The sequence below is a fragment of the Podarcis muralis genome, chromosome 12 (genome assembly GCF_964188315.1).
Source record: "Podarcis muralis chromosome 12, rPodMur119.hap1.1, whole genome shotgun sequence".
Classification (NCBI taxonomy): Eukaryota; Metazoa; Chordata; class Lepidosauria; order Squamata; family Lacertidae; genus Podarcis; species Podarcis muralis.
The window spans coordinates 32,616,441-32,641,497 of record NC_135666.1 but is presented as its reverse complement, the minus strand read 5'-3'; the positions used below and the strand labels follow the sequence as shown (position 1 = coordinate 32,641,497).

General features: G+C 41.3%; 1 protein-coding gene across 6 annotated transcripts in view; it reads left to right on the top strand.

Moving 5' to 3' along the window:
* Positions 1-25,057, top strand: part of DGKB (diacylglycerol kinase beta) — a 251,336-nt gene that overhangs the window by 137,741 nt on the left and 88,538 nt on the right. For all 6 annotated transcript variants that reach the window (XM_077936981.1, XM_028750678.2, XM_028750679.2 and 3 more), the window contains one exon: positions 8,263-8,327. In XM_077936981.1, the coding sequence (XP_077793107.1) occupies positions 8,263-8,327 (65 nt within the window). The remainder of the gene's footprint in view (positions 1-8,262; positions 8,328-25,057) is intronic.

Sequence of the window (25,057 nt, the reverse complement as noted above, 5' to 3'; positions counted from 1 at the left end):
GCAGGGTTCCCCAGGGTCTCTGGCTGTTTCTGGACTACAACTCCCATTATCCCTAGGTAACCAGCACCAGTGGTCAGAGATGATGGGAGTTGTAGTCCAAAAACAGCCAGAGACTCAAGTTTGAGAAACCCAGTCTTACAAGAAATGTTTATAAAAATGTTATTGACAGTTTTTTGAATTAAAAAAAGACTTCATCAGGGCTGATAGAGTTTGGTTTGACTTGTAATTGGTGTGGCTTTTCCAGAGAGAGATTCCATTTCCACAGTTCAGTGACCTCCCTAGTTAAAGTCATAAAAGGTAAAGGGACCCCTGACCGTTAGGTCCAGTCGTGGACGACTCTGGGTTGCAGCACTCATCTCGCTTTACTGGCTGAGGGAGCCAGCGTACAGCTTCTGGGTCATGTGGCCAGCATGACTAAACTGCTTCTGGCGAACCAGAGCAGCACACGGAAATGCTGTTTACCTTCCCGCTGGAGCAGTACCTATTTATCTACTTGCACTTTGACAGGCTTTTGAACTGCTAGGCTCAGTAGGGACTGAGCAATGGGAGCTCACCTCGTCGTGGGGATTCAAACCGCCAACCTTCTGATTGGCAAGCCCTAGGTTCTGTGGTTTAGACCACAGCGCCACCCGCGTCCCTTCAGTTAAAGTCATAGCCATCCCTATTTCAGGCTATGGGCATTATTGTTGCAACTTGGAGGGGCTCAGGATTGGATTCACTTGGCAGGATTACAGTATGGATTCCATCATGGCATGGTCCGAGACCACCTGTATCATTACTTCAGCAGACTTTGCCAGGCTGATCCACAGGCACAGATAATCTTCCAGCTTTATTTGCCCTTCTGAGACCTGATAATAACTGCAATCTACCTCACAGAGTTGGTGTGAGGATATTAAAAAGATATAGATTGCAAAGCAATCTGAGTGCTGAAATAGCTATATACATTATTTACTTCTGGTTATGTTAATAGAACAAGCCTTGAGATCAGAATTTCAGCTCCGTTCTCCAGAAGTTATGTGTTTTTATAGGCCAGGCCTGTCACACAGCAAGAATAACATGGTGTCCAAAGTATATCTGCTATGAATTATTTGTGCTTATAGCACAACACTTTGTTATCATAATTGAAACCCTACATGGCTATTAATATTATATAGCACTTCGAGCATGTAAAGTGGTTTACAGCCCTTATTTCATTCATCAATGTAAGGGATAGGGTGATTATGATGATAAAATTAAAGTGACTATAAAGCCGTGGGAAAACACTGTTTAAGGCCGGCCGGTGAATATGACCCAACATAGATTTAACCATGGAAGCCAGTCTTCCGCAGAATGAAATTCCTGCTCACTTCCCTTGTTGGTGAAGAGTTAATGTGTTACCCATGTTAACGGTGATGAACACCAATCAGGTTTCTTTGGAAACCATTATTTGCAAACCCCCAGTGGCGTAGCGTGGGGGGTGCAGGGGGGGCCGGCCGCACCGGGCGCAACATCTGGGGTTAGGGCAAATCCACGGGTTAGGGGGCGCAAATCCACGGGTTAGGGGGCGCAAATTACTTGACTTGCCCCGGGTGCTGACAACCCACGCTATGCCACTGCAAACCCCCTTCATATGGTTTCAAATTTTGAAGGTGAGACTTCAAAAGGAAGGAAGTAAACCACAGTTAAAGAGGTTACATGTGTAACTCTAAATAGGAATGTCAATTTTGGTTCTCTCTGCTTCCGATTTTAAGTTTGGTTCCCCACATTTCTACAGCAATTTGTGATTTCTTTAATTTTTATTTTTGGTAATCCTCATGAAAATTCTTCAGCGTTTTAGAATTTCTCCTAATATACACAGTTTTGTGTCTAGTTTTGACTAACACACACTTTTTGTGAGAAATTTGGCTTTGAATGTGATCTAAATCAAGTTTCTCCCCCATCCCTGCTCTAAAGTAGAGCTACCAAGAGAAGCCTTGGACTCATGGAGGGACAGTTTAGGGTTAGGTTAAGAGATGGGAGGCTGCAGATCACATTGTAAAGGCCTGTGGGGCAGAGAAAAGGGAGCCAATTTACTCTAGAGATGGGGAAAACAACATGTATTTGTCCCTGAGCCTAGTTCTCAAGTCCCAAGCCTTGGGTTGCCCTGAAACATTATCTTCGCTGGAGGGGCCTCCTGTTGTTGGAGTAAGGGAACCTTTGAATGCAGCTGCTGGAGCATGCATTGGTTTTATACAAGAACTAATGTGAGTGAGTTATAATTTGAAAATTATACACAACACTTGTTTCATAATCCCACCCTCCACCAAAAGGTTTTGAGGGGAGAGGAGTTAAATATATAATAAAAATCACATAAGAACATTCCACATAAATATCCAATTAGACCAGTGTTTCCCCAACTTGGATCTCCAGCTGTTTTTGGACTACAGTTCCCATCATCCCTGACCACTGGTCCTGCTAGGTTGGGATGATGGGAGTTGTAGTCCACAAACAGCTGGAGACCTAAGTTGGGGAAACCCTGCATTAAAGGTAAAGGTAAAGGTACCCCTGCCGGTACGGGCCAGTCTTGACAGACTCTAGGGTTGTGCGCTCATCTCACTCTATAGGCCGGGAGCCAGCGCTGCCCGCAGACACTTCCGGGTCACGTGGCCAGCGTGACAAGCTGCATCTGGCGAGCCAGCGCAGCACACAGAACGCCGTTTACCTTCCCACTGGTAAGCGGTCCCTATTTATCTACTTGCACCCGAAGGTGCTTTCGAACTGCTAGGTTGGCAGGCGCTGGGAGCAAACGACGGGAGCGCACCCCGCCGCGGGGATTCGAACCGCCGACCTTTCGATCGGCAAGTCCTAGGCGCTGAGGCTTTAACCCACAGCGCCACCCGCGTCCCCCAACCCTGCATTAGACAATCATTAAAATGCCATAACAACTGAAGTTCAAATAACATACATCAAGCAGCCTCAGTGCAGTATATAGCTAGCATGTCGGTAACATAGAAATTAGTGCTTTATCAAATGCCTGTGCAAAAGGTTGTCTCTGACAACCAGATGTCAACAATGGTGCAATATGTGCCTCTGGGGATAGGTAGTTCTAGAGTTAGGGCACTTGTCCTTTGACTCACCTGCTGTATCACCAAGGTGGGAGGGTCCTAAAGTTATTCAGGTGTGGGCACGTCTGTATGGGATTTGTTCCCTCAGATATTCTGTCCCCAAGTTGTCAAGGCTTTAAAAGTTTGCATTTACACATTGAATTGTGTTTGGCAACCATTGGGTGAGATCATCTGAAGATTTGAACAGAAAATGTAATCCATGTGTCTCAGCACCACTACAAGATAGGCTGAGGATTTTGCTAATGAAAGTTGGCTCTTTGCACTGCAAGTACAAGCCCAGATTTACCTGCTGATTTTGATACAATACATCAAAATACTCTATTTTAAAAACCTTATTAATTCATTTGGCAGTAATAAATAAATAAATAAATACAGGCCTAGCTTATTGAAACTATCTTTTTTTCCCTTTTGAGCAATCTTGTCAGTGAAGGCAATAGATTCTACTCTTAATGCTTTAAAATCACATTATTTTCAGGATTCAGGAGTGGAAAGCTTTTGTGGATATATGTTTGAAATGTTTTTCAAATAACTTGTGAATTAATGTCTTTACATGACATAATAGAACGTGCCAGCTAAATAAATAGAAGTAACATTTTACTTCAAAATATTCCACTGTCAAGATGACAAAAATAATAAGCGTCTCTTTTGAATACTGTAAGCTGGGTATTAAGTCAGTGGGAAATGTTTTTGCCTATCTAAATTATTTAGTCAAAACAAATATTCAGAAAAGTGTTTCAGCAGGAAGATGCATGCAAATCATTTTTGTGGTATAGAACTACTTTTATTACAAAGTGCAGGTATTTTCACAACTTAAGTGCTTGACTTTAACCCTTCACCCATCCTCTCTATTCAACCATTTTTATTTATATACCCAGACCCATACATTATTCTCTCTCTGTGGTCTAACTAATTTAGCCAATCCAGGAATTGAGAAGCCATCACAAAGTTTAATCCTTCCCATCTTTAGAATCGGCAGCAAATATTTGCTAGTGATATACACAAAACCCTTTGCCTTCTGCAAAAAACAAACAAACCAGATCTCCATTTCAGGGAACTTGCAGGACATGCAGAATAAAAGTGAAAATCGTTTCCATCTTCGAAGTGGCAGTTTCTGCACGGCTATATCACACCTCCCACTTTTGACAGAACAATTTAAAGGGAACAATGTATCATATAATCCCTACTGCAGGGCTGGGTAACCTGCAGCCCTTCAACACCCATTATCTCCAGCTAGCATGGCTAATGGTCAAGGGTGATGATAGTTGTAGTCCTGCAACATCTGGAAGGCCACATGTTTCCCACCCTTAGCAAGCACTTTGCTAACAATAGCATTCCCATCACCATGTTAGAAACCCTACACAGGTAGTAATGTCCCTTTTCAGACTGATGTTGCTCATACGTCAGCTGGGGTGCGTTTTCCTGTGTGTTTTCATAGGTACCAAGCACCTGAACAGAGACACAAACAAGCTGTGATGTCAAAATGTATCTGGGTCTCTCATTGTAATTGTTCACCAGAGCTGACCAAGACCTTTTGCTCCCTGAGGCGAAAAGAGGGAGATATCTCCTCCTCATCCCACTTACAGAAACTGACTGGATTGGCAGCAGAATCTTACTTTAACAGTTGTGAAGGGATAGTTTCATCCATTGTATCTGAGGCAGCAGGGAGACCATAACAGTTTGTCTAACATATAGAGCACTGTCCTCCTGCAGAGGGGATTGGCCAAGGGCCTTAGGGAAGAACAGCTGGGGCTGTTGCCTGTGTTTCTCCCCCAGTCTCTGCCGCCTGAGCTGCTAATCTCACTTTGCCCAATAGTAGGGCAGGCCCTGTCTGTCACAACAGGTACATCTGAATACTATATACAGTGGTACCTCGGGTTAAGAACTTAATTTGTTCTGGAGGTCTGTTCTTAACCTGAAACTGTTCTTAACCTGAAGCACCACTTTAGCTAATGGGGCCTCCCACTGCCGCTGTGCCACCGCCGCTCGATTTCTGTTCTCATCCTGAAGCAAAGTTCTTAACCTGAGGTATTATTTCTGGGTTAGCGGAGTCTGTAACCTGAAGTGTCTGTAACCTGAGGTACCACTGTACAAATATGCCATCCTTTGAAACTTGCTAAGTGTCTACTTGAATTGATCAAAACCATTCCACTTCCTGCAAAAGCGGTAGTCTATAGTTACTTTTCCCAGTCGAAGCAAAGTCTCTGATTCTCTCTTGCATTCTATTTTTATGAATGCACATTCTTCTTTGTCAGAGGCTTGGCAAGACAGCCTGGTTTTTAATTTTATGTATATTTATTTTACAAATGTTGCCATAGCAAATATTTATTTTAAAAAGAAAGTTATTGGAATGGATTTTAACAGTTTCCACTTTGAGGATAAAGGCAAGAAGATAGCATGTGATATTAGCTAAATTCACTGGAGGGGAAGGGAAAGAGCAGAAATCTTGTGCTGCTACATTTTCTAGGAAATATTCAAAACTGGTCGAAGAACTTACAATATAGGCATTAAGGCAGAAATTATGTGTGATTACACTTCAGTCTTAATCTACATCTGGCAGCTAAGTGAGTCCAATGAAACTTACAATTTTGGCACAGTTTGCACATCATAGTAAACTTACTCCCCCTCTAGTGTTGGTGGGAGCCATAAACCACAATCCCTGATTTAGCAGTCTAGCCAAACCAAAGATTGTGGTTAGTAATAGCAATAATTTTTAATTTTATTGTTTAGCTGTAATACAACAAAAACAAAAAGAACATTCAGAATTGAGCCACAAATTTAGCTCTAAATTTCCTGGCTGCCAGCACAGATAAAGAAACATGCAAACTAACAGTTTTCATTGTCAGATGGCGAAAAAAACATACAAACTTGCTAGGTGTAGGAAAATTCTTTCTGAGACTAAACACAGACAGATATTTTTCATGATTATCCTTATAAACAGAACATTTGAAGCCACGTACTTGAAATGTTTGGTGTAGGTATGACCAGAGATAAGTTAAAATGTCTTTATTTTCCCAAACTTTTTTTAAAATACCACTTTTACTTCTGATTATTTTTAATAAATAATTTGCATTTTACTGATTTTTGCTTTTATTGGTTTAAGGGTTTTTAATACTATGTTAGTGTTGCTGTGAGTTCTCTTTAAGTCCTTTTAAATTGAAAGATGGGATATAAACATTATGAACACATGTGTAGTTTGCTTCGATACTGTCTACTTCTGTTATAAATTAAATTTTGCTAATTCATTTAATTACCTGTGCCAAGCCATTTTGTCATTACTGATCTAATGTAAGTATCCCTTTGACAATAGAGTATATTTATGCACATATATTATCTTAGAACAGGTATCAGGAAGTTAGCAATGGCAGTAAAATTATATAAAGAATCATTTTAGTTGATACATTACTCTCAAGCCCACCTTGTAAATGCAGAGTCAATAGTTCTGCAATCCATTCTCTCAGCTCTTACTGGGCAACTTAGTAACGGAATAATGCTTTGTAATTTACATTGTTCAGATATATTTCACTCATTTACTAAAGGGTTTTATTCAAACACTCACAAATCTAGGCTAAGCCATTTTGCTTTTGTTGTCAGTACCTATTGTTACATTTATTGATGCTGCTTCTTACAGAATTAAAGGCTGTAATGCTGTATAGGCTCACAACCCCATTTATGAAGCCCTTTCTCTGTTATGCTCTGAAGCCCCACTTTGCACCTGTTTTCATCTTGACACCCAGCGATGCCACTGGGCAACAGGGTGTTTGATGGACCAGCAGCATCTTCAAGATCAAGAGGTTTTCTGTTAAAGGAGATGGCGCTTCTGTGGACAATAGCAAGAAGAAGAAGAAGAAGAGTTTGGATTTGATATCCCGCCTTTCACTCCCCTTCAGGAGTCTCAAAGCGGCTAACAATCTCCTTCCCCTTCCTCCCCCACAACAAACACTCTGTGAGGTGAGTGGGGCTGAGAGACTTCAGAGAAATGTGACTGGCCCAAGGTCACCCAGCAGCTGCATGTGGAGGAGCAGAGACACGAACCCGGTTACCCAGATTACATGACTACCGCTCTTAACCACTACACCACACTGGCTCTCAACACACACACACACACACACACACACACACACACACACTACCTCTTGGTCTAGCCTGGTACTGGACCAGGCATCCATGATGGTCACAACCATGTGCCTAATTTCAATTAATCTGACAACTGTGCTTTGCAAAAATGGAAGTTTCTGCTGATCCAAGTGTTCCTCATTCCTGCTATAGAAGAAACCTTGCTTCCTTATGAACCACCATCAGAGGTCCTCCTCTGCCACCAGCTTGAGGGTCAAGCAGGAATAAAGCTTTCTTAAAGCACTGGAGAGCCAGTGTGGTGTAGTGGTTAAGAGCGGTAGTCTCATAATGTAGTGGTTAAGAGCGGTAGTGTCATAAAGCACTGGAGAGCCAGTGTGGTGTAGTGGTTAAGAGCGGTAGTCTCATAATCTGGGGAACCGGGTTTGTGTCTCCGCTCCTCCACATGCAGCTGCTGGGTGACCTTGGGCCAGTCACGCTTCTTTGAAGTCTCTCAGCCTCACTCACCTTACAGAGTGTTTGTTGTGGAGGAGGAAGGGAAAGGAGAATGTTGGCCGCTTTGAGACTCCTTAAAGGGAGTGAAAGGCGGGATATCAAATCCAAACTACTCCTCCTCCTCCTCCTCCTCCTCCTCCTCTTCTTCTTCTTCTTCTTCTTCTTCGTGGCAGCCCGATTCTGGATCTCCTTCCTGAGGGATATTTGCATAGTACCAATCCGGTTATATTTTAGGCACCAGGTTGAAACAAGTTTATTTGTTTCTCTCCTATCCCTCTACCTAGGAGGCTTCTTGTGTCTTCATAATCTGCCCTGGGATTTAACAATGGTTTGAATTTCGTTGCCACTTATGAGTTTTAGTGTGATTCGTTATATTCTTATGGTGCACTTTATTATTTTTATATGCAGAGAAGTTATTGTGATGCACATTTTGGCAACTTTATTTTGGAAGCTATTTTTCTTGCGTTTTGCTAATTTCAAAGGTGGTGTGCAAATTTCCTAACTAAATTGTGCCCAGAGAGTCTTTTGTCTCATGTGGTTAACAGAACCTCAACAATATTTTGCATTTCAACAAAAAAAAAATGAGATATCTGCTCTTCTTTTTCTCCCCTAGGATGCTTCGATTGCTCACAGGTTTCACATCATGCGAGAAAAACACCCAGAGAAGTTCAACAGCAGGTGAGACCCCTAATCACATACACCTTACCTAGCAAGAGAGGCTGGTTTTTTTTCCCAGATGGCGAAGAAGCATCTGCCATGACAAAGAAAGTTATGAATTTATCATGAATGGAATAGTGTCACTGGCCGCAACATCAGAACACCTTTCATTAAGGTGTGTCCTCACCAGCGCTCTTGTCACTTTTCATTTCAGTTTCCCCCTCACTTCCCTGGAACAGATCTTTGCATGTACCCATTCACAAATATTGGCTTGTTTCCTTTTTCCCCCTCCTCCTTCTGGAAATGTTGAAGTGGGTTCTAATTCTTTTTAGTCCTTATAAATGGTATTGTGCCCATGCACACTGCATGATAAATGAGAGCCAACTTGGGAGGGGGAAAGAGAAGGATGGGATTTGAGTTAGGATTGTGAAATATCCGAGCTCCAGGATCATGAAATAATTGTGATTAGCTTCTTCTATATGTATATGTATAGGTGACCAGCAAGACATCTCGGTGGATGCTGAGCTGCAATGACACAGGATCTTTATAAAGGGGTTGGGGGAGAGATTCAAGTTATTCCAATCAGCTAGGGGAGCAGCAAGTGAAGTGTGTCCTTAGCAAGCAAAAACAGGTACCGTATTTTTTACTCTATAAGACGCACCAGACCACAAGATGCACCTAGCTTTTGGAGGAGGAAAACAAGGAAAAAAATATTCTGAAGCCAGAACAGCAAGAGGAATCGCTGTGCAGTGAAAGCAGCAATCCCTCTTGCTATTATGGCTTCTGGGATAGCTGCGGAGCCTGCATTCGCTCCATAAGACACACACACATTTCCCCTTACTTTTTAGGAGGGAAAAAGTGAGTCTTATAGAGCAAAAAATACGGTACCTCTGTAAGAAAAAGGTACAGCATTGTGTGTGGAATAGACAACTCTGAGGATGTGAAGCAGAAACGATGACAGATCCAGCATGCTTTCTTTGCACTAGTATCGGTAGCAGATTGCGTCAAACACTTTCTGTCTATATGAACTTTTCAAATATAGGGTCCCCCCCCTTCTAGTAAAATCAGTTGTTTTCCGATATTGTAACCGAAGTAGGTACCATTCTAAATAACAAACTGCTCTGGCATATAAAATGCTTGCCTCTCAAGACCAGCGTGATAGAGATGATGATGCACTGTGTGGTATTTGAAGATCCCTGAGTTGACACTTTGCCATTAGGCATTGCAGAACACTTATTAGGCAGCTGCAGCTGTGAATCCTTATGTTTTGCTTCTACTCACATACTTGTGGAGCCTCTTTCATACTCATCGCAAGAGCCACTGAATGCCGTTTTACAAATATAGTCCTGTCGTTAGGAATCCTAAAAAAAATGTGTGAAATCTGCAAAAACGAAGCTTTACACAAGTTCCTCGGGATGGGTTGGGGGAGTTGTTCACATGAACTGTGCTCCAAAGGTTATTTATATAAATATGATATAAATTATATTAAAATTATATAATAATAATATTAATAATTTATTATTTATACCCCACACATCTGGCTGGGTTTCCCCATTTGGGATGGGAGGTAGGTAAGAAGTGTTAATAAATAGACATAGATTTTCTCATTTGATTTTTTTTTCCTTTCCCCTGTTTTTCATTGGGAAGTCGGTAGGGATTTTGTAACAGAAAGCATGTTCCTAAAAAGTGCAGACTTGGTAGACTAGCCTACCTCCCCCAGTTGTCACAAATGCTGTGGTGAATGGGGCTAGCACTCATGGGAATTCTGAAGGATTCTTAGCATTTATGTAAGCAGGGTTTGATGTGCTAAATCTATGGGACCGCCTCTCCTGGTATGCCCCGCAGAGAAGAAGAAGAAGAAGAGTTTGGATTTGATATCCCACCTTTCACTCCCCTTCAGGAGTCTCAAAGCGGCTAACATTCTCCTTTCCCTTCCTCCCCCACAACAAACACTCTGTGAGGTGAGTGGGGCTGAGAGACTTCAGAGAAGTGTGACTGGCCCAAGGTCACCCAGCAGATGCATGTGAAGGAGTGGAGACACGAACCCGGTTCCCCAGATTACGAGACTACCGCTCTTAACCACTACACCACACTGGCTCTCCTTAAGGTCCACGAATAACCATAGTTTAGAGATTCTGGGCCCTAAGAAAGTCAGACTATCCTCCACCAGGGCCAGGGCCTTTTCAGTAATGGCTCTGACCTGGTGGAATGCTCTATCCCATGAGACTAGGGCCCTGCAGGATTTAACCTCCTTCCGTCGGGCCTGTAAGACAGAGCTGTTCCACCTGGCCTTTAATTTGAATTCAGCCTGATCATTTATTTCCCTTCTCTTCCCTCCCCCTCCCCTTTTATGAAGATCACCTGCTCTGAGACCCCACAGCTAATTCTCCCCTGGCCTCCTCGCTGGCCCAAGTAGGACCAATTCAGTCAGCTAGCCCTGGGGATTATCTAAAGCTTATTTCCCCTAAATAGATTTTTGAATTTTGAATTTTATTGCGATTCATGTTTTTATAGTGTATTTTATGCTCCTTTTATAATTAAGTGTTTTAAATTTGTTGTTAGCTGGCCAAAGCCTGGTATAAATAAATAAAAAATTATTATTATTATTATTATTATTATTATTATTATTATTATTATTATTACTAAATTAAGGGACAAACACAGGGGAGGCAAACCTCAGGCACAGAGAACAAATGCACCTCACCAGGGGCACCAGCTCTTGGGGGCTGAGCCCTTTTGCCCTGCCCCATATTGGGGGGGAGGGGCCTGGGGCTCCAATGTTCAAAAAGCACAGAGACGAAGCATGGAGCCAACCATGGCACAGTTCCAGTGGCTGGCTCCTCCCCCTGGGTTCATATCAGCCTCCCACCAGTGGCAGTGCCAAGAGGAGGCGGAAGAAGAGGAGCTGCCAGCCATTGAAACACACAGTTGCCATGTTCTTGGCTCCTTCTGACACCCTGGGGTCCCACGTGGGACGTTGCGCCCCCCATGGCCCTCACAAGCTGGCACCTCTGCACCTCGTACCCCTGCCAGCCTCTCTATCTTGCTTTCAGCTCTGTCCACCAGTCGTGCTGCTCTCCACAGGCCACACTCCTTGCTGGCACTGCTCCAGGCTCTCCTTAAGAGCTTCTGTCTGGTTGGAATGTATCTTTGAACTGTGACAATGCCTCCTTGCTTGCATGGCTGGATATGTGTTTGTGGAATCCCTTTCTGTGGCCCTGCCCACTTTCGCCGTGCTCTTCACTGGCATGCAGCTCCTGGGATATTTCCCGTGAGAGAATGCAGTCCTTAGGCTGAATGCAGTCTCCATCTCTGCTCTAAAGTAATGCTGGGTCACAATGGACACTGCAAAGGGCATATGCCTTTCGGATGCAGTCAACACTGTTTGAAGAAAACAGTGGTCCTGAAAAACCCTCTACAGGTCATGAAAACCCAGCAAATTGCAGGCCAGTTTCCGTTCTTGAAGAGGTGTTAGAACCAGCAGTGGTGGCTCAGCTTCAAGCTTGGGAAGAAGCAGATTCCCAGGGTCAGTTTAGTTGTTGACCTGGTTTGGGGGATTTAAATGGCCTTTGTCACCCTGTTTGGGAACCATGATAGTTGAAGGACTTCCTCTTTCTATATTAGTCTAGGCATAGTCAAACCGGCCCTCCAGATAATTTGGGACTACAATTCCCATCATCCCTGACCATTGGTCCTGTTAGCTAGGGATGATGGGAATTGTAGTCCCAAACATTTGGAAGGCTGGAGTTTGCCTATGCCTGATCTAGAAGTTCTGATCGGAGACCGTGGTCCCTCCTGCTCCTGGCTTCCGAAGTGAAGTGGAATAGGACTTTCTCGCTGGAGGGAACATAATTTATAGTGCATAGGAAATTCCTTCTCAGCTTCCATAGGCACAGTAAGACCTTCCTTTTTAGGAGAATCTTGGAAGAGGAGGTAGTTTTAGAAGACATCTGAAGGCAGCCCTGTTTAGGGAAGTTTTTAATGTTTTATTCTGTTTTTAGTGTTCTGTTGGGAGTTGCCCAGAATGGCTGGGGAAACCCAGCCAGGTGGGCTGGGTATAAATAATAAAATTATTGTTATTATTATAGTTGTTGTTGCTTGTTAACATGCTCACTATTTTAATATTCCAGTGGTTGCTCTTTTTACTTTTTTCATTGAGTTTTCATTGTTTTTATTGTTAACCAACTGGGAGGCCCACATTCAAGCAGTGTATAATGACATTAAATAAATAAATAAATAAATAAATAAATGTTTTATGAGATACATGAAGAAGCCAGATGGACAAAGAATCTGAAGTAGGGCAAATGGGTGTGGTTTCTGCAGCAGCTGTAGATGAAGCTGGAATTGTGGTGATACAAGGTTTGCAGGACTATGAGAACATGTTCCTTGAAGTCTAGCACCACCCATGTGGAACTGTATACTGTTATAAGTTCCTGTTTTACAGTGGCGCATCTCCAAAATGGTTCTCTCAAGAATGATTCTATAACAAAAATTCAGCTTTGGGCTAGCCAAGGTCAGTCTAAGTGCCTGCAGAGACAAATGGCAGGAGCTATCAAACACTTGGCAAATGCAGGATTTCTAGCCTCTTAATCGTGAAGCTGGTTTATTAGGGTCCTGCTGCATATTTTCAGCAGTTGGCAATTATAAGTTATAAAAAGCTCAGCTAATCATATGGTTTCGGCTCAGATTTCATGTCACAATAAATCATATGCCATTAATAACATCTGGTAGCCGTCTCACCTTGAAATTCATCTATATTTCAAAGAACCTGATGCCTCTAACATTATCTTAAGGAAATTAATTGCAAAAATATATAGTCTTACTCCTTATACTCTTTGCTGTGTAGATACTTGAAGAATTTGAGTGGGAAATTATCTAGTACCGGGATAATTCCCATCATGAAAGGTTGTGCAAAATAACTGTCAAAGTTTAATTTGCTGTGCAACTACTATATTATGTTTGCCTATTGTGAAGACACTTCTTATGTAAAAGCACTTTAAAGAGGAGAGCAGGGTCTATACACTCTCTGGCTTGGTTCTCACATCATGCCAAGCTAAACAATGGCTTAGTGTGAATGTGCAAAAAAATCTGGGCTCTGGGAGAGGAGTTTGCAGTTGCTTTATTCCTCACCTATCAATTTGGTACTGTGCTTCATTAAGCCAAACCACAGGCTGGCATGGCATGTCATCTGAACCCAGTCTTGTGGTTAAGGTCTCTGTCCTAGACAAACCATGAGCCAGAAACCAAACCTTGGTTACAGCTTGTGGTTTGTCTGGAGAGCCATGAGCCTTGGTTCAGATGACATGCTAAGCCAAACTATGCCTTAGCTTAGCACAGTGTAGCAGCAGAACAACTAGAGTGGTGTGAAGCAGCTCATTTCTTTTCTCTAGAAACCTGCATACTTGTACGTTTGTGCTAAGCTATGGTTTAGCTTAGTGTGATGTGTGAACCAGACCTCTGTTGTGGATGAACATTTCCATCAGGTAAAGCCCATGCTGTTCCTCATGCTGAAAGACCCAAAACATTTTATAGAAACAAATGTCACCTTCTGAACTCTTGTTGTGATGAAGAATACAGCACCCCAAATGTAATTGCATCATCTTGGAAGTAATCAAATTTGCTTCTAAGTTAGTAAGATGGCAGGCAGAGTCCAAAACTCTTTGCGTTCTGATTTTTCTCCTATGTAGCTGATTGTTGATGTGGGTTAAACCACAGAGCCTAGGACTTGCTGATCAGAAGGTCGGCGGTTCGAATCCCCGCGACGGGGTGAGCTCCCATTGTTCGGTCCCTGCTCCTGCCCACCTAGCAGTTCGAAAGCACGTCAAAATGCAAGTAGATAAATAGGTACCACTCCGGTGGGAAGGTAAACGGCGTTTCTGTGCGCTGTTCTGGTTCGCCAGAAGCGGCTTATTCATGCTGGCCACATGACCCGGAAGCTGGACGCCGGCTCCCTCGGCCAATAAAGCGAGATGAGCGCCGCAACCCCAGAGTCGGCCACGACTGGACCTAATGGTCAGGGGTCCCTTTACCTTAGCAGATTGTTGCAGTCTTGACATTTTCTATCTGTCAGTGCAATTATGCCACTTAACATCTGCTGACAGTCTCATTTAATAACACCATATACTTAGCCATCATGGAGGCCACATGCATAAAGTCATCTACTAAAATATACATAAAGTATGATAAAGTCTCTGAGCTACAAGTATGGAATTTAACTTTTGAGGAGAAGAAAAACATAAGACAAACGGTACCTACATCATCATCCTGACCAGGTTCCATGTTTTGAAGTAAACCTTATTCTGTGTTATATATCCTTCTAGTACTAAGGTAGATGAGGCCTTGGACTTCAGAGTTTAGGGCTGGCCTGTGCAGCAATAATTTTCATGGAGCGCAATTAGTGCCTGTGATCCTAGAGAACATGCATCTTGCATTTTATAGTGTTTCTAAGATGTTGCCTTCTTAGTTTATGATTTTAACAGGAAAATGTCAACCGTTATTCATTTCCATGGATAGCTCCAATCCAGTTGTATGCATGAACCACCATGGTACAAGTTCAGTATGGTGTCCACTTTTGGCATGTCACTTGACTAGAATTAACCCCCCCCCAATTTTTTGCTAGTTTGTAGCAGCATAACAAACTCTGAATTGTGCTTGTGCTGGACCATGGACACATTGTGAACCCTGACTTAAGGAAAATGGTGTTGTCTATTTCCTCTGTTTCTTTAAAAAAACCAACACCATATCTAGCTGTTTGGTTTTGTTAAAGGCTTAAAAACAAACAAAAAACAGTAGTGGTAGATATCTGTACTCGTAACACCATGGCCCATTGTTTAGCTTTGCAAAAAAGTGTGAAGGGTGAACATGGCCCACAAATACTGGTGCACCAGTCAATTATATTTAAATACTCTAGAGAACATAAATAGCACGCAGGCCTGTACTCACCCGTTCCAAACAACTCATACATATTCCAGGCCATTAATGCAGTTTCTGTTGAAATCAGCTGAAGTTTTTAATGCAGCTGGAGACTCACCTGTTTGTCCACCTTAACTTTAGGAGTTACTTATGAAAAAAAAATCTAAGAAGGGATAGAAAATTAAACCTATAGCTTTAAGCTATTCTTCCTTAGGGGAGTGGTGATGCTTCTTAATCTCTAGAACAAGACTAGAATTATTGTGTCGGTGACTGCCTTTCAGTGTACCCTTGAAATAATAGATGTCAGCTTGACAGGGCTCTGCTGTCAGCATAGGAGAATCACAGTCTGCACCACAGGCTGACAAATCCAGGCACTCTTTAATGTTAAGCATCTTTCCCTGCTGAGTTGAAAAATTGCCCAGCATACACTCTGCAAGTACAAACTGTTGATTCAAAACAGATCCATATGCTATAGGCCAATGTCAATAAAATCTAATTTTCTTCAAAAGATGTCAGGCAGGCAACATATTTTCATTACATGGATTACTTTGAGTACTTCAGAGTCGCCGTCCCCACACCCTGCACAGTTAACCCAGGATGTTGAAGTGTCAACTGTGTATCATCTTATTCATTAAATCAATGGCCATTCAGTAGCCATTGATTTAATGGGCATGCAAAACCTTTTGGCTTGGCTTAGAAGTAAGCTTAACAGCTACCAGCTTTTGAGAGCATTAACTTGGTCTGTTCCAATTTCATTCGAGCCCAGTCAAACTTGTCCATCAGCACTACCATCTATTTAGTACTACCTAAATTTAGTATTACCTAAATAAAAGGGCATAAGCACCATCAGTGGACCACAAAGGACAAGCACTTCCCATCCATTTGCATCAACCGAGCACTTTTTCAGTATACTAATCTTTAGCGTATACACAGCCTGTAGAAATCTGGAATCTGAAAAACTGGGGAAACCTTAAGTTTACTTTATTTTCCACGGTCCTCCTTATACAGACAGATCAGAGCCTGATTTTAACATGTAAATTCCTGCTTTTTGCAAAGCATTCTTGTTTATAGAGCTGTCCACAGAGACAAAAACACATTATCTAGCATGTCATCATTCTTATACTCTTCCCCCTTGCCTTTAAGCAAAAGAATGAAGTGGAGGCGGCTAATTCATAGCCTTTTAGAAAGTGTATCTTCAACATTTTAGAAACCATTTTTCAGTTCCTGCTTGTGACAATTCATTTGAATTGCTTGTGTTGTTTCTTAACATGTATCACTTTTATGCAAATAAAACTTTGTTTTGACTTGATCACAGTTTGCATTTTTAGAAGTAGCATCATTCAGTCATATTGTTTTTCATGCCTTTGCATTAGGATGCTCGCATAACTAAACACATTTACATCTCATTCTTCAAAGTAGAGGATTGTGTTTGTGATACAGAACATTATCGAGATTGCAGACTTCCAGTGTAATTCACCATCTCCTTAAACAATTGTACTAGTATTTAAACTGGCTTACTCCCATTGAACTGTTTAGTCTGCTGCTGCTGCTGTTGTTGCAACTGCTGTGGCACAAATAAAGCATTTCCTTATCCTTGACAAGCATGATGAAGCTGCCCCACTTGTCTTCAAACACATCTATCATACCTTGTTACTGTGTTTTGCCATTGCAATCTTGTCGGGTACTAACTAAAGGGACATAGCTAGTCTAAGGAATCCTGGGCTGAGATACAATAGGTCCTCTTCTGACCTCCTGAAACCTTTGTCACCTCAAACCTCCAAAAATCTATCCCATGTGGCTTCTTCCTCAGTCTGCAGACATCAAAGTTGAATCACGGAACTGGCACATGCAGTTTGCCACAAGTTTTTTATCCTAACTTCACGATGCACTTGCACATATATTCATAGGGATTAATAAAGCAGTGCCCATGAACTCATGCATATTGTGATTCATCAGCACTAGCCCATGTACACCAGTGAGGCAGGATGAAAGACAAAAACATGGATGAAACACAGTGCAGGTGGGTTGCATGTTAAGACTTATTTTAGCATTGTGTTTTATCAATACATAGACATGTACATTAGGCAGAAGGGTGGAAAGATGAGAACACATAGTTTCCGTAAGAATGGAATATAGTGGTACCTCGGGTTAAGAACTTAATTCGTTCTGGAGATCTGTTCTTAACCTGAAACTGCTCTTAACCTGAAGCACCACTTTAGCTAATGGGGCCTCCTGCTGCCTCTGCGCCGCCGCTGCATGATTTCTGTTCTCATCCTGAAGCAAAGTTCTTAACCTGGGGTAATATTTCAGGGTCAGCAGAGTCTGTAACCTGAAGCGTATGTAACCCGAGGTACCACTGTATTCGGCACAAAGTCTTGCTAAGAAGAGTAATTCAAGGCTGCGACAGAATATATCTTCTTTTCCCATAGTCTGAAAAATTGGCTTTGCTAAATACTTCAGACATCAGTTTTAATAACAAAACCTCTTGTCTGGTTATAATATCCGGGCTCCATTATAAGTGACATATTGCTTCCTTTTTATGACTTTCTGAAGAGTTTGCAACTACTCAGAGATAGCAAACTGTTAAATAGTTTCAATGTTGTCCAAATAGTTACATTTTTTTGTATTCAATAAGCATTATTTGTATCATTTACTATCATATCCTGTCATTCACTGCTCAGTAAACTGCTTTCTTCGTTTTGTTTTACATGCTAAAAGAAGCTTGCGGTCATCTCATTTTTAAAAATTTGTTTGCTTTAGAAGACTGATAATTAGCTTTGCTAGATTTGACAAATCTGCCATTCAGTCTTTTCTAGAGTAATCATAGTTACTCTAGCAATAGCAACTTCAGATTGAGAAGCAAAGTATACTGCTTCTACTGTATATTTATTGAAAAGATTAGGGAGCTTGAGGAATTTGACCTTTGTAGATTCCTGTGCAAAATAACCTGATTCACGCTTCTTGAACCAATGTGTGGATAAACTTAACTCTCCATGTTCCACTCCAGATTTTGCACTTCTGTTAAAAGGTGCATTTAAATAAAGAGGTGTTACTGTTTTTCAGCAGGATGGAATTATGCAAAAGTGTCACAGACAGGAAGTAAATGTGTTCATTCTTCAGTAAAATGTTGTTTCCTGAATAAAGCACTGTTGACCTTCTTAACATGCAGAATTGTGTTTTGCCATGGTTCTTCTGGAGTGGCTCCCACATATACTAAACCATGTGCAGAGGAATAAATGCATCTAGCGCACTGTGGCATATACGCAGCATTCATGCATTGCATGTGCCACCTGCATCAAAATTACTCATTCAAGGACTGCCCCTACTTAAACCTGCTCTATCTTTTGCAGAGATCAAAACATCATTCACATCATTTAGGATATTTGAGTTAATTAATCTTCATCTGTTGAAATGAATATGATCTGCAGAAGTTAGTAGAGCTTCCATCTTTGCTGGTTCTAATTTGACTAGACATTCAACCTCAAAGGATATTACTTCTGTTTCTCAGCCTCCACATTTGATCATAGTGATACTTCACAAACATTTTCTCTCTAACCCTAAGAAGAAGAGTTCTGGAATTGTTGCCAGGTTCCAGACTATTTTTTCCCCAATTTAAATAACCATTAGGTATATTTGTTTTACTTGGCCTAATATTTTTATGGTTTCTTTGGTCTTGTTAAATTTAATCTGTTATTTATTTTTACCCAGTGTCCCTTACTATATCCTCATGTGCATAATTCCAGTTCACAGGCCTGGTGAAAACAAACCCTTCCCAGCAGATCTTGCCCCAGTGAGGCAGTTGCAAGGACTGAAGATCCCCACTTTCCCTGGTTCCTTCCCAAGCAATCTGAGCTTCCTTTGTCTTGCCTATCTCTGCTGTGCCCTCTTCATACTACTGCAGGTTCTGGGCAATGGGGGGGGGTCACAGCAAAAGAGGCCTCATCTCTGCCTCTTGGCCCCCCTCTTCTTCAGCCTCCGCTTCTGCCTCTGATTCTGAGCTGCAGTCTGCCACAGACTCTTCCTGCTCACTAAACCCTGTTACTTCTTTAGCTTCCCACACCTCCTCCTCCCAGTTTGCTCCCTCATCATCATCCCACTCATCATCATCCCACCACCAATCTCCTGACTCTGAACTTTCTTCCCTTGGGGGGTTGCCCAGCTGATGCCGCCCCCCACTCTTCTGCATCCAGCCAGTCCATGACGGCTCCGTAACTTCCTTGAACTCCCCTTTTGTTCTGACTTTCTCCCCCTCCTCATTCCTCTCGCTTCTTCTGTTCCTTTAACAGACTTTAGTGTCATGCGAAATAATAAAGGCTGAAGGTTTCAAGTATGAGCCAGGATTTCAGATTTTATTATAAAGTTAAATCAATAGCTACTTAATGCCCTTGGTTTAGTGTTTTAATAAAATAAAATAAAAACTGACAAGCTGACAGACCTGCAGGAAAATGCTGTTAAACCATGTCTGTTGCATGAAATTTAAAGTCTCTCTCTATTTGAGTAGTATTTTCTTCAATACATTATGTCCTTTGACAACTTAGGACAGAGATCCACCCCCTATAAACTTGGAAGAAATTCCACTGAAGTCAGTGAGCTTGAGGATCCTGGAGTGCATTTTTTTAGTGTGTATTCTTTAGCATTTGTCTATGAACCAACAAAAGCTTGCTTCACGGTTGAAAAAACTCTGACACACATGTCAGTAACCGATATGACCATATACTGTGCAAGGGTGCAGCAAGGAACAAGTGACATATATCTCTTTTAGAGGCAATATTAGATTTTCTCATGGAGGTAATTCTAGAGAAATGCCTTTGCACATAAATGAGAATGTAAACTTGCCATGTGCAGGCTTTTGCCATCTCAAAAGTAAAGGTATTGAGCAGTCCGTAGCATGCTATTTGCAATTCAATATAGAACATGTCTGCCTCTTTAGCAGTATAGTAGGAATATTTGTATTTGTCAGACCAGGTTTTGTGGTGGATATGTCTCTAGTCTAGAGCAAGAATGGGGAACCTGAGCCATCCAAATGGTGTTGGACTCCAACTCTCAAGAGCCCTGAACCTTGATTATGGTGGCTGGGGTCGATGGAAGTTGAAGTCCAGCAACATTGAGAGGACCACAGGTTCTCTATCCCTGAGCTAGAGCTACTTAGGCATGTGACCAACAGACTTTATTATTATGGCCTAAGGAAGGAAAGGGTGACACCCATCAGTGGGTATCTAGTTTTCAGCAATCAGGTTTCAATGGCAGAGTCCTCTTCGTTTAGTATCACAAAGTATTCATTTGGGCACCTGTAGATACCTCACTTAGAACACTACATGATCACCTATCTGCTTGTCTAGCTGACTCTTCTGAAAAGTAGTAGGCCATTAGAGGGTAAACCAAGACCAGCCCAAGACATTTTGGCACCACAAAATGGTGCGTCCTCCCACCACCAGGGAATAAGGAATGAGTAAAAACATCGGGAACAAGCAGAAAATAAATATCCACACCATGAACAAGAGTGGGAGAAGATCAGCAGTGCCTCCTATTCACCAAGAGGCTGCTGTAGAGGAAGCATAGGGAGGCTTCAAGGAATGCACCACAGTCATTGCTGTCACTGTGGCAGAGGCAGAGAGCAAGACATTCCTTGGAGACCAGATCCATTGCTCCCATGGATCTTGCTGCCCAGCATGGTCGCCTCATCTTGCCTTATTGGTGGGCCAGCCCTCGGGTTGACTTACTCCTTATTGTCACTTTGAAGAACATCTCCATTCAGATCATTCTACACACACTGGAAGAGAAAAGGAAATGAGGGTTTGCAGTCTGTTTTTGTTCTGTTCAATATTTATTCCTTCTATTCCTTACCTGTCCTTCATTCACCTTAAGTTACCAGGGTGGATTGCACAGGCTAAAAAGATAGATAGAAAATAAGAATCAAGTCATAAACAGCAAACAATAAGAAAGGATAACAATTAACAATAGCATTTAGAGGAAGACCAAATAAGAAGGTATATTTCACGTCAAAGGGCCAGAGTAAGTAGGTGCCTCTTAAGTAACCGACAAAAGGTGTAAAACATCAGTGCCAAATGCACATCTGTGTAAAAGCAGTTTAACAGTTTTGGAACCAAAACTGAGCAGGAGTGTAGTGGAAGGAGAACTGACCTCTTTTTCCCCCCTCCAAGAAGGCTGATATGGGACTAAAGGCATTAGGCTTTAGGCTTCCTGGGGGGTCTTCCCACCTTGTTTACTATTTCTGCTACAAGTTGGCATTACATATTGATGTTTGTTCACATTCACTGGTTACAGTTAACATGGCAGGTCACAATTTGGGTTAAAGGAGCATTTCTCCCTCTCTTGTTGCTTTATTAGCTCATTTTTAGATGAGAATTCTTCCTTCTGTTTTCCTGTTTATTATAATTTTAAAAATGTGTGATGTGGCCCATTCTGACTGCAAGCCCTGCAAGGTCACTCCTTCCTTCCTTCCTTCCTTCCTTCCTTCCTTCCTTCCTTCCTTCCTTCCTTCCTCCTCTTCCTCCTCCTCCTTGAAGGGTTGGGGCAGGAGAGGTGGACAATTGACCCTGCACTCTGTCAGAGCAGGGTATTATAGTTGGTTGGGTCGTTTCTAGCCTGTGGAGACAGAAGAAGCTGGGAGAAAGTGTGCTGAAAATCTGCTGACTGCCAGACGTGTAAATTATGTCTCTTGGGAGATCCCTTTTTTTACTGCTGTTAGGCATAGAGGATTGGGATTCTGCCTTCTGTCCCTGTTATACCTATGTGGCCTTAATATTACGGTGTGAAGACTGGTGCTGAGGATAGCAAGGATCAGAGAGAGCTCTCTGTTGCCCCATTTTCACACAATGAGATATTTTTGAGAATTTCATTTACAAAGGGATAATGGTTATACTCTCTATAAGCATAACTTTTAGGAATGTGCCTACACCTGTTGTAAAGCAATTGGCTCTAATGAAACATCCTTCACACTCAATGGAATTCCTGATTCCTTTGAGCTTCGTGTTTTTCACCTTTTATTGCAAGACATGGCAGTAATCCTCACTTTAAAAACAACAAAGAAGTGTAACCAGCAAAAAGCCCCACCTATTTTAAAATGTGCTTCCTTGGGGGCAAGTATGATCTTGTCGGCATCTATAAGTAACATTTGAATCTAAACAAATTTTTGATTTTGCAAACTAGGTTCACTTTGCATTTTACACATTATGGTGTTCCAGAAGCTTCATATTGACATAATGAATAAATGAGAACGACAGACAATATTCTGATGTCCTAAAAAAAAAAGTATGTTTACTCATGCACATTTACATTATTATATTTTTTTCCCCTGTGGAGAGGGGAGGAATCTAGAAATGATGGAGAGTTGGCTTCTTGTGGTTCTGAGGAATAGAACAGTCATATATTACATTATAATAGAAAAGTTTGGAAAGGTTTTATGTAGCCTAACGAACATGATGGTTTGAGCTGATTAAAGCAGAGAGAAATGTCTTAAAGTGTATACCATTATATGTAGTGGTGCCATTTGATGTAGCATGGAGACGAGATGAAGTTGTTTGAAAATGCAATATACAGTTTGATCTCCAAAGCTCATTAGAATACCTGGAAGAAAGACCACCCAGGATTCTCTGCTAAGTTCGTGGTGGGGATGCAATCATAAATGTGAAATGTTTTGGGAAAACTGAGAAGATGAACATCTCAATATATGTTCACACTTGGTTATAATTACCTTTATATAATAGCTTAATATACCGTGTTTGACAGGATTTCACATATGTTTTATAATTGGGTATGAAGCCATCTTAAAGTGATAAGTGTAGCCTATCATGAATGTACCTTGAAATGTTACTCATCAGATCTCCAAAAATGTTTCACTCTTGGACTTTTACGCTATTCTTCCATCAAGGACCAAAGAACTCTTGTACTGGGATCTGCCTCTATTGTAAAGTCTTTTAAAGGGGCATGTGCCAAAATTATATGTGTACTCTTAACTCTTGAAGTGCTGTTGACATATAATATGCTTGAGCGTCTCTGAATGTAGCATGTGGTGCCAACTGAAGCTTAAATGTCAGCAAGGGACATTTGTTGTGGACTGGATACAATTGGGTGTAGATCAGTGTTTCCCAACCTTGTGCCTCCAGCTGTTTTTGGACTACAATTCCCATCATCCCTTGCCACTGGTCTTGCTAGTCAGGGATGATGGGAGTTGTAGTTCAAAAACAGCTGGAGGCACAAGGTTGGGAAACACTGGTGTAGATCAGTGATGACCAGACTTGGTCCTCCAGCTGTTTTGGGACTACAGTTCCCATAATCCCTGACTGCTGGTCCTGTTAGCTAGGGATGATGGGAGTTGTAGTCCCAAAACAGCTGGAGTGACAAGATTGGCCATCACTGGTGTAGATGAAGCTCACAGAATGGCCTTTTCTCCCCATCATTGTGAGGCAATATGAGAAGAATTGTGCTGTGGAAATGTTTTGTAGATTATTAGTAATTATATCTTGTTTAGAATTGCCATTAGCACTAATGTTGCATCAATTAAGTTCAAGAGAAGAGTTTTAGCCTTCAAGTCTATAGCCAATTTTTCTTCACTCACCATTTTAAAAATGCATTATCCACTGAATAATGCTGAGTACACACTACAGAAAGAAATATTTTTAGCGCGTGCTAAATTGCAGTTAAATGTAATGTAAAATACATACAGAACATTTTCTCCTTTACAGGTTTAGGAGGAAAATAGCCTTAATTAGTATTTAATGGTTAATACTTAATAAACCATTAAAATGTTGCAATATTAATTTTAAGATGCAGTGGTAGTGAGGACCTTCAGAGACATGGGGTGAAGGGAACTGGTAGCGTCCTTAATATAATGAAACTTAACAATTTTATTTGTAAAGAAAAACATTATTTAATAAAATGACAAGCTGTCCCACTGTAGGATACACTAATTTGCTTTTAAAACTCTGCCTTGTACTCTATAAGAAGGTGATAATTAGGTTTGCAGATTAGAATAGCTTAATCAGACCACTTGTCTAGATGCTTGTTAAAGTACATTTTCCCCTTCATATAAGCCTCCTAATAATTAAAACCAATGTTTAAAAGTCACTCATTTTCAGCATCATTTTTAGAACAAAAAACCTCCCTAATAATATGCCGTGCCATTCTTAAGCTTATAAAACTCTTTAAAAGGTTAATATTTGAAAAAGAATATGAGAAGTGATTAAGTGATAAGTTTAGGCATTGCAATTAGATTGGTAGAGCACCTATAATATAAAGCAGTACTCATTCATATCCTGATTTAATTTCTTTCACTGCCATTATTAGTTGTTCCACTTAACCTTTTTTATATAAAAAAATCACATAAAATTATCTTGCATGAGTAAATTAACACTCATTTTTTGATGTCTCTGCACATGTGAAATGTTGTACCAATATATATGTATGTATCACCAGTTTTCTAATTTTAAACAAAGCTAAAAGGGACAGTCAGTGAATCATTGCATGTTAAGTCAGTACAGGCAGTGCACCTGATTGCAGTACAAATAAAGCCAATAGATAAAATAGCAATGAATGTGCAATGAATACTTCAAGTCTAAACAATTTTAGGTTTCTCTGGTTGTCACAGGATTAGAGCTGCATCTACTGGTTTCTGAGTTTCTTCTTAAAAAGAAACCCAAGTCAATTTCCTATACTTTGTATTTTCACAGCATTAAATACTTCTTTACTTGAGTCCAGGAAGGTGGTTGTTGTTGTTTTTAAATGTGAAGTAGACCGACTCAGTTCACTTCAGTGAATAGTTTTGTGTACTCTGAGCACCTACAGACATGTTTTGCTTCTTCTTCTTTTTGGAAAAGACA